Raw genomic sequence first — 10652 nt, forward strand, 5'->3', positions numbered from 1 at the left:
CACCACATACAACTATTAACCTTCAGCCACCCTTCACTACAGTTGCATTTTCTGTGTAGCTTTGGATTGAATCTTGACAAAACCAGCTTGTATAGAAGGATGTCAGAAATGATGAAATTCTTCAGTGGCGGACCGATGAGCCTTCAAGTACGTTGAAATTCTGGCTGTGGATTCTGTTTGTGTTGCGTAGCAATGTGAAATGCGTGTCTTGGCATGTCTTCAAGTTAAGTCACCGTAAAATGTTCAGCTACTTGAACTAAATTAATCAAGTTGACATATTTATATCTATTTGACACAATGCAATATACACATTGGCATGTCTGACGTTATCTCATAGTATTGCTGTTTTTCTCAGTTCTTTCCTTTTTGTTTTGGTAAAATGCCCATTCAGATGATTTTGTGAATGGTTTATGGCATCATAACTCCCTGTGGTCATCTGTTCATCATAAAAGATATTTCAGTTCAGGAAAACTTCTGCGGGAGAGACAGTACAGCAATGGCTACTCTTCTCTGCTTGAAGGTTCTGCTTGCGGTTCTGATTATGGTCTTGGGTTGATGGTGCCATGTGTATCTTCTCTCTGCATGGTCATTGGGGAAAGAGGAAGCTGTGCAGAAGAACTGAATCAGCTTAAAATAATCAGTTTCAATGAAAGTGTATTTTAAATGTATACTGTACATGCCCTTCTCAAATCACTCTTTAGTTTTATCTGCAGCTGATTTTTAATCATACAGCAGGATTTTTACTGAATCATTTCACGTATCTCACCAAAGGTACAACTGAAGTATCTCTTCTGGGATTCCATATCCTTTCTGCTGTAATTTAATGCAGCGTCCTGCAGCACCTTCTTTAAAGAGCCAATACAAACTGCACCACTATCTTGCGTATTACATTTGAAGGTGCCGAGTTGGACTGAGGGCTGGCACGGTGCTGCAGTAGTTAGCACTGTTGCCTTACGCCTCTGAGACCATATGACGTGTTTCTTTCGTTCTTTCATTTGTGTTACCTTTATTACCTTTTTACTTAAATGTTACATCAATAATTTGGGTCAGTATGTGATTTTAATATCTGTGAAAGGTGGGTGTTGCATTAATGACCTCAAAATGAGAGAAATTTTAATTAAGGGGCATCAGAAACCAGAATATTGGAGGTTATTCACTAGCTGGACTCCTTGGGAAAGATAAGATTATAATAATTGAGTGACTGGATCCATCCATCCATTTTCTGTAACCGTTTATCCTATTCAGGGTCACATCAGTCCAGAACCTATCCCTGAGGCTACGGGCACAAGGCAGGGAACAACCCAGGATGGGGCACCATCCGATCGCAAGGCACACTCACACACCATTCACTCACACACCATTCACTCACACACCATTCACTCACACGCCATTCACTCACACGCCATTCACTCACACACCGTTCACTCACACCCCATTCACTCACACGGCAATCACTCACACGCCATTCACTCACACGCCAATCACTCACACGCCATTCACTCACACGCCGTTCACTCACACCCCATTCACTCACACGTCATTCACTCACACACCATTCACTCACACTCCATTCACTCACACGCCGTTCACTCACACACCATTCACTCACACGCCATTCACTCACACACCGTTCACTCACACCCCATTCACTCACACGCCAATCACTCACACGCCATTCACTCACACGCCAATCACTCACACGCCGTTCACTCACACCCCATTCACTCACACGTCATTCACTCACACACCATTCACTCACACTCCATTCACTCACACGCCGTTCACTCACACACCATTAACTCACACTCCATTCACTCACACGCCGTTCACTCGCACACCATTCACTCGCACACCATTCACTCACAAGACATTCACTCACACACCATTCACTCGCACACCATTCACTCGCACACCATTCACTCACACGCCATTCACTCACACGCCATTCACTCACACACCATTCACTTACACGCAATTCACTCACACATCATTCACTCACACACCATTCACTCACACCTGCACACCTATGGGCAATTTGGTAACTCCAATTAACCTCAGCATGTCTTTGGACTGTGGGGGAAAACCAGAGAACCCAGAGGAAATCCAATGATGACATGGGAAGAACTTGCAAACACCACACACATGGAACCCAGGAGGAGATATAAATGCAGGTCCTAGAAACATGAAGTAACAGAGCTAAGCATCACAACACCATGCCGTCCTGAGTGACCACATCATTAAATTGAATATCACTTATGGATGTAATAGGCAATGTAATATTTTTCTTAATGGAAGAACCGAAGATCATATCCTGCATTGTTGTTGATCTTTACGTGCCTCATTCGAAATCTACTGTTTTCATCTGCTGATAAGCTAGTATTTAAAAATGCGTTAGCATTCATTCAGATTAAAATACCTATGGTAGAATTAAGTCTTATGTCTAATTTCTGTCTATTTTTAACCAAATTATGACCTTAATTCATTGCATGTGTTGTGGAACACATCAAAATCCCTCAGAGTTTTCTGGATTTTGATGAATGGTCGCATGGTTTTTGCTTGTACTTTTTGTCAGACAGTGGATTTTAACTGAGCCCTCATCTCGTCCACTCCACAGAGCCGTGCTTGTTATCTTCTCAAAACAATGCTCTGGGCTTCTTTTTTTGAGAGAAAGAATTCAGAATCATACAGATATCTTTGCCAATATGAGAGGAGGCACCATCATGAGGGGAAAAAAACTGTTAAGAGTCCACTTAAATGCCATCTAAATAGCCAGTTTTGTGAGGCATTAGATGTTGTCTATTTTGTATGAGCTCTGCATAATGTCTGCATTGATGAGAGGTGATAGCAGACTCTTGTTCAGCTGTGTGCTTCTTTGTTAATGCTCCGCATGGGTCTTGGATGGTTGCAACTTAGAATGTGTAAGCAAAGCCCTTGATACTTTAGTTGTCACAGGAAACCATTTTCTATTTTGCCAAGAATCCTTTCCTTAGAAGCATGAAGAAAGTTCCGGAGCCTTAAGAACAGTGTGGAGTCCTCCGTTAACACCTGAAATGTGTGAGCTTCCTTCCGAAATGGACGACTGGTATAGTTATTTAATTGTGTTGCTTGGCAGCACACATGTTAATCTGTTTACATGGCTGGGGATGTTTCAGAAGGTCAACTTTCTCTGGGATGGTACAGAATAAGTTATTGGAACTGATTTAGGTATAATCTAGCTACCTGCTAGATTTGCCAAAAACGTATTTTCTTTTAAACTTGTTTCTCGGTCTTGGCCAATCTTGTAATAATATCTTCATCCTGAATTACTGAAGCCATTCACTAAGTTCGGGCAGGAAAAAAGGTTTGCTGCCTTGTATGACACTCACCAAGTGGCTAATCGCTGAACTCTAACACCTAATGCTGAGCTAGCAGCAGCAGAATCAGGGTTAATAACAGCTGTTCTGTTGCAGGATCTCTCCTTTACGCATGACATTTACTCGGGCAACCGTGAATCTGACTGCGAAGATTAAAGTTCGTCAGAAGATATAATTAGCTTGTGCGCTTTTTGTAGCACGCAGTCAAGTGTCGTAAACCAAAGAGACCAAAAAACAAGTCATACAGTGGAAATAGGTAGACACATAGATGGATGGATGGTTGGATGGATGGATGGATGGATGGATAGATAAATAGTTTATTTTGTTAGAATAAAATTATTTGAATAGCGAAGAATAGCAGAATAAATATCAGCTCCTGGTTTGTTAATTGCATCATTATAGCACTTGTACCTCTAAAGGTTGCTGTAATTATTACAAATTAACACTTTCTATTAGTCTGGCTTTATCATTCAGATCATGTAGCACCAAACAAAATATTGAAAACCTTTCTGCTTATGCTATATATTTTTTTCTTACTTTTCAAGTTTTTTCAAGCATAGAAAAATCTGCTTTCCTTTTAACTGTTTTAACCATATGTATAGCATAATTAAGGATCCCTGTGCATCTCCTGTGTAGCAATATTTAATAGATCAATCAGAATGTAATATACTGTATTGTGTATTGTGACATTATTTCTATGATAACAGAACCATGTAAAAAGGAAAACGATTATTAATGTTATTTATAATTAACATTTAGCACATAGATGTTACTTTTTGTTATATTACGATATAAGCTTAGCTCAGGCACCTCAATGGTAGAGGGGGCGTCAGCTTGCCCCCCCCCCCCCGCCCCTGTAATAATAAGGTTATCTCTGCCATGAAAAGGCGAGTGTGTTATTATTTATTTAATGGCAATAGAACTAGAAGTATTGAGGTTCTGCAACTTGCAGTACTTAGCCATTTAAACTGACGGATGACCTCACCTGTTTTACATTTTAAATCATCATTTCAGGTGATAATAATAACAAATAACCTTCCTGAATGACTATAGGCTTAAGTGTTTTCAGAAAATTATCCAACAATCTCTCAAAACCACTACTGAAGCTCTTCAGGACCCTCTACTGTTCGCTTACAGATAAAACAGATATACTGACGGTGTCAGCACCTGGGGGTGATCCACAAAGCAAGATTTTTTGCTTATCTGGATAACTTGTTGAATTTAAGGTAGTATGACCAAAATATAAGTGAAAAACACAACATCCATTTAGCCCAGGCAACCTTAAATCCAACAAGTTATCCGGCTAAGCAACATATCCTACTTCATAGTACATCCCCCTGGACCTCTCTCAGACTGATTCTGTTTGTGGATGTTAGTTCTACCTTTAATTAACACTATCAACCCTGATCTACTTTTTGCAAAATCTGTGACTCTCAATGAGCCATTTCTCTGCTACTGGATCCATGGCTTCCTCATCACCAGGAATCAGGTTATGAATTTTTTCAGCCACATGGCAGATCCCATCTCCCTCAGCACTGCTGCTCCTCAACGATGTATTCATTCTCCCTTGTTTTACTCTTTGTACACCAATGACTGCACTTCATAAATGAACTCAATAAAACTCTTCACATTTGTGGATGACCCAACTCTATTTGGACTCATCAGGAAAGTTGAGGAGTCCAACTACCACAAGGACTTTTGTGGCGTGAACAGCTTGGAGCTGAACACACAGAAATGACTATTCACAAGAAAACACTCACTACTCATACAGGAGACTTCAGTCAGCAGGTCTGAGTCCTTCAAATATCTAGGCATCACCATTCAACAAACATCAGCCATATAACTAAGAAGAACTAAGTGAACCTGTACACTTTGTGTCAGCTGTAGATATTTAAGCTGGTATTGATGCCGATGACTCCATTCTACATGGAATGCAATAGAATCAATTCTTACATCCTCCCCCTCTGTCTGGTTTGACTCTGAAACACTGCACTTTAAGCAGAGATTACAGAGAATTGTGTTATATGAGGAGAAGATCATCAGCTGCCAGGTCTCTCGGCTTGAAGTCCTGTACAAGGAACCCGACTATGAAAATCATATCTGACCCCGACACTCTCTTCCAGCTTCTCCCTTCTTGGTGGAAGCTGACAGTAAGAGCAGAAGGATGAATCGCCATGTAAATGCCCCCCCCCCAGGCTACTGACCACCTAAACGAGGTCCCATGACAATCACACAGCTCACCGGTGGGACCTTTACACCCCCGCTGTAATTCATACTCCTGACTCTAAGCTGATTTACACATAGTCATCCTGATCTCTCAACTTTATTTGCACATCTTAAATCACATATTTATTTCTCTTTCTTTGTTTTTATTATTATTATATTTATTGCTTTATGTACTTTTGTCTTGAGGGTATGGTTAGATTGTATACTCATGTCACGACCTGCAAATTCACAAACTCCTTGTACATGGTGATTTACAGGATTCTGGTTCTGATTTTGCTGATGAAACTTGGGTTGAATACAGCAGGACCCTCAATGTTCTTCAGCTGGAAAGCTTCTGGTCCTTGATGCCCAAAGCCAATGCCAGGATGTGTTTGCATTTATTTATGTTTTTTTTACATATATTACTACCGGCTGCTAGCTTTCTGATGCACTGCCATTAAGTGACCATCTTCAAAGCAGGCATTTCTGTGCCCCAGTCGAGCTTGCAGAGTACATTGCCTCTCACTCTGAGAACTGATAGCCCCTTTGACACACGAGTCTGTTTGCATTAAGTCAGGAGTACCTTCCATTGCTGAAATGTTTCCACACAAAGGAAGGAAATTTAATCAGCCAACTGTAAACAGAAGTGCAGAGAAGTGAACAGTTTCTGATAAAGTACCATTTTTAAAGTTTTCTTTATGCTTTCCATTGGAGAAGAGTTTGAGGCAGACCAGCAGAAAAATATTCATTTTGTACAGAAAAATTGCTCCCATAGATTCAAGGTCCTTTAGAAATTCTAATTCAGTATCATTTATTAGGAATACAGTATTTGCCCGTTTTTTATTATTGTAATATTTTCCCACAAATATGATAACATTTCAAGGGGATCTAAACATTAATAAGCTAGATGCCCATTGTAAAGGAATATTCCATTCAAATTGTACATTTATTTTCATCATCAGGCAATTTCCTGCCTGTCCAGAGGAAATAATGTTGCATGTAGACTCAACAGAGAAGCCTCCCTTGGTTAGACTCTGCCTTTGTCATGTTAGAAGCGTGTCAGGAAAATGTGTTCTGCCAAAAGTCATCAGTATTCTGTTGTACTCAATGTCAACTCCTTCCACCTGTGTCTCCTGTGTAAAGCAAGATGTTTTTACAGAGATATTTATGTTAAAAAGAGCCCCCCTCCCCCAACCACTCAGTCTCCATTGTATCCTTGGTACCGTGAAGATATGAAGAACATTGTGGTTTTTGGCTAACTTCTGAGAATCCTACAAAAATAGCTTAAGACCAAACATTTTATTGGCATCCAACCATAGAGAGACTTCGAAAGGCTCAGGGGGTGTTTTATGCAGAACTAAAACTAAACTAAAAGTTGTAATTATTTTGTATGGTTTCTCATGCCATTGAATGAGAGGAAAGCATAGTGTTGGGTTTCCATGAAATTCCACCTTAATGTTTTTTTTTCTGGCGCCACCCAGCAGGCGGGAGGACAAACTGCGGATTCCCAGCGGGTGGCTGTGTCACCTGGCCCCCGAAATTATCCGCCAGCTCTCACCTGATACAGAGGAGGACAAGCTCCCTTTCTCCAAGCAGTCTGACGTGTTTGCCTTCGGGTAGGTGCTGATCCGCTTGCCCTGCCCCCCCCCCCCCCCATTCTCACTCACAAGCTACTGGATCGTGGACCTTGGCCGGCGCCTTATAACTCTGAATAAAACTCCCATTGCAGCACGATCTGGTATGAACTGCACGCACGTGAGTGGCCTTTCAAGAACCAGCCAGCAGAGGCCATCATATGGCAAATGGGCAGTGGGATGAAGCCCAATCTTAGCCAGATTGGCATGGGCAAGGAGATCTCGGTGAGCATCAGCATCAGGTTTCTGGCGAGTAGCACACTGCCGTTAATGCACTTAATCCCTTGGTATTTTTCACAATGGAATAAAAAATATGGGAATATTTCTGAGGTGGGACCGCCACTGCCAGGCTTCCTGATCATTACTGGGAACCAAAACTCTCTCAGTTCTCGTGTAATGCAGTGAAGACCTTTCATAAAATTTCCAGAACTCATTAAGTTAATGTAAATTTCCTGAAAACAAATCCCTCTGACTGACTTAGTTTTGGAAATGTGCTCTTCAGTTCAGATGCGGAAGTCACACATGTCTTTGTTCCCGCTCTGATTTTTCCTTGCCTGGATTCCTGATGTCATCTTCGCTCATGCTGATCATGTGTTTCTGCTGTTTCCTCCCGTTTCTTTCCAGGATATTCTGCTTTTTTGCTGGGCTTTCAAGCAAGAGGAGAGACCAAGCTTCTCTAAACTGGTGGATCTGCTGGAAAAATTGCCAAAACGGAACCGTCGTCTTTCCCATCCGGGGCACTTCTGGAAGTCAGCTGAGTATGTCAAATGAGTTAAGAACAAATCAAAAGAGAACCAGACAAAAAACCCATCCTCCCCCCTTTTGAGTGCACTGAGAAATGCCAGCCATAGCTCAAACTGTCTTGACTGTGACCCCCCCCCACCCCCACAGATTGTCTGTGTACTTAGTGTGTAACTTATTAATAGTTCCAAAAGACTCCTTGACATTGTCAGAACTCATTTATTTTTTGCTGTTTGCAGCATTGATTTAATTCCATTATTTAACTGACCAGTTTCCTTCTTACATTGTCTTCTTGGTTTATCTATTGTTTGCCTATTTATTTATTTATTTGTTTGTTTATTCTTTAATGTTATAACAATGATGACTTTTTGTGTCATGAATCACGTCATAATGTATTTTACTGCATTTTTATGAACAAAATGCACAGCTGAGTGTGTTTTCCCCCTTTTTGTTTTGATTTTGTACGAAAATGTAGTTTTTAGCGTTAAAGTCATTGTTTTACAACAATGTACAATGTACTTCTGTCTCAAGTTGCCATTTCTCCTGTTTTCCTGTGCCTCTCTTTTGCCACGCCGTTGCCATGCACCCATCTGTGAATGTTTGTTCGTCTTGTGTGCGTTAAAATCAAACCGCATTACCCCTGCGAGGAGATGCCCAGAGATTCAACCCTCTGTTCTCTGTCTGAAGAAATCTACTCTGCCATATATAGGAGTTGGTGGTAATTTTCTGGGTAATTGTAGTTTTCATGTTACTTGAACACTGGGTTGTTGTCTCACTGACAACTCAGAAATAAACAAAGGCAGATAATCTACCTACTATGGAGCACAGCAGTCGGCAGAAGTCAATCACCATGATTTGACACTTGAGATCTATCGCATTAACCATGAAAAAACCACTAAATCACATTCGCTTGATGCCGATTTCGGGGGAGAGAAGCGGGTGTTTGGCACGTTTGTTTGCCTGGGTGGATTTAATTACATATTTGCTGTCTGTTCAATTTTTTTTTTAGTTCTTATCACGCGTTCACTTGTTTACAAAACATACAGGGCAATCACATATCTACAATCGTACTGAAAACTAATGCCAATTCTGTGTGATGAACATCCAAATTGGATGCATCGAGATCCAGATTCCAGGACATCGCCTCTCTCTGACTGTTGCATGCTCTGAACGTACGTACATATAAATAAATATATATATACATATATAAATATATAAATATGAATAAATATTAAATGAAAGACTATATCCGTCCGTTTTTGTATTAAATGTAAGTCTGGGAACACTCTCAATGTCTGAGTTTGACTGAATGAGTCATGTCATAGCTGTCAGGCTCGTGAGGAGTGTAAAATCTGTCAGGACTTTCCTTAAGCCTGAGCCACGTGAAATACAGGTAGACAATCCGCGATGTACAGAACCATTTCTACTTCTGACGTGTATGCCGGCATTGACTATGGACACAGATGTTTTTCCACCTCTTCAGAGCACATTGATCTGTTTTGGAACTACTAGAATTCACATGTTGTAAGTGGATCATGTATATTTTTTAAGTGTATCCGGAGATCGGAAGCTTACATGCACGCGGCAACTTAATCGATTTACGTGGGGGGGGGGGGGGGAGAGAGACCCTTCATTTCTTACATAGTGACTTATTTTGAGAATAAACGAATATGAGATTGTGCTGGCCATGCCGGAGTATTTTCTGACGGAGTTAAAACTGCCAGCGAGAAATTGGGTCATTCTGTCACTGCAAGCTTTGTTAAAAAAAAAAAAAAAAACAAATGAATAAAATATATAAACAAAAAATAGATGTCTAAAAGAATGATCACAGTGCTATGTTTGTATGATGCTTGAAGCATCACAAACTGTCTTGCCGCTGGTTTGGGGGACACCATTCCGCTGAAACCCATCCAGTGTGAGCTCAGCACCTATGTCAGTGTCATGCATATTTAATCAGCAGAAAGGTGTGCTTTCCGGCCTCCCATATTTCCATGTGCGTTGGTGTCTATGTTTTCCCTCCCCGTCTCCGAATGTTTATGTTGTGATTTTCCTGTGTTTGGTTCACTTTCTTCCTCCTTTTTTAACTGTTTTCTGATATTTCATCTTCATTGTGTGCTGATTGTTTCTTTTCCCTTCGTTATCCAGTCCTGTACTGTAACGTGTAGCTCAAAAGCATGTCTTTTTACTGCTGATGTTTGGTTCATGGCTTTCTGTCTGGTGGATTTATTATAAAAGCTCTCTGTTTGCACTCATTCTTTACAAGTGTATGACAATAAAAAAATGCTTTCATTTTGGACGTTTTTGATTTTTCCAGTCATTTACTTCCCCTTTCCCTTCCATGTTATTTATTTTAAATTTTTTTTATTATAAGTTGGATGGTTTACATACAGAAAAAAAGTATCAGAAAAAAAGAAGAACTGAATACCGACAAAGATATGTGGCCCAGTTAGGTCGGCTGAACCATACATTATAGGTTTATGTAAATCTCAGCCAGTAATTGCTTTTCTGGTCAGTCTCTTTAGCTCATAGCCTGGTTAGAAGTGTTAATTAGGGCTGTAAGGTTAAAGTTCAATAAGACTGAAAAAGCAGCACAGATATAAGGCAGTAGAGTTCAGCATTAATGTTGGCTGTTAGTATCTGGAGGTAAGAATGGTAAGTGTGAATAAATGTCTTTCCCTCCAAGAAACACAATTTTTCTTTGTGCTACCAGAATTGTGAC

General features: G+C 40.5%; 1 protein-coding gene across 1 annotated transcript in view; it reads left to right on the forward strand.

The window, feature by feature from the left end:
- The window catches only part of ksr2 (kinase suppressor of ras 2), a 93912-nt gene extending 83683 nt beyond the window's left edge, over positions 1 to 10229 (forward strand). The window contains exons 19-21 of the mRNA XM_048995756.1: positions 7040 to 7174; positions 7288 to 7417; positions 7817 to 10229. Of these exons, the coding sequence (XP_048851713.1) occupies positions 7040 to 7174; positions 7288 to 7417; positions 7817 to 7963 (412 nt within the window). The 3' untranslated portion in view covers positions 7964 to 10229. The remainder of the gene's footprint in view (positions 1 to 7039; positions 7175 to 7287; positions 7418 to 7816) is intronic.
- The last annotated feature ends 423 nt before the right edge of the window (positions 10230 to 10652 follow it).

Source organism: Brienomyrus brachyistius, chromosome 2 (assembly GCF_023856365.1).
Source record: "Brienomyrus brachyistius isolate T26 chromosome 2, BBRACH_0.4, whole genome shotgun sequence".
In the NCBI taxonomy this organism is placed as follows: Eukaryota; Metazoa; Chordata; class Actinopteri; order Osteoglossiformes; family Mormyridae; genus Brienomyrus; species Brienomyrus brachyistius.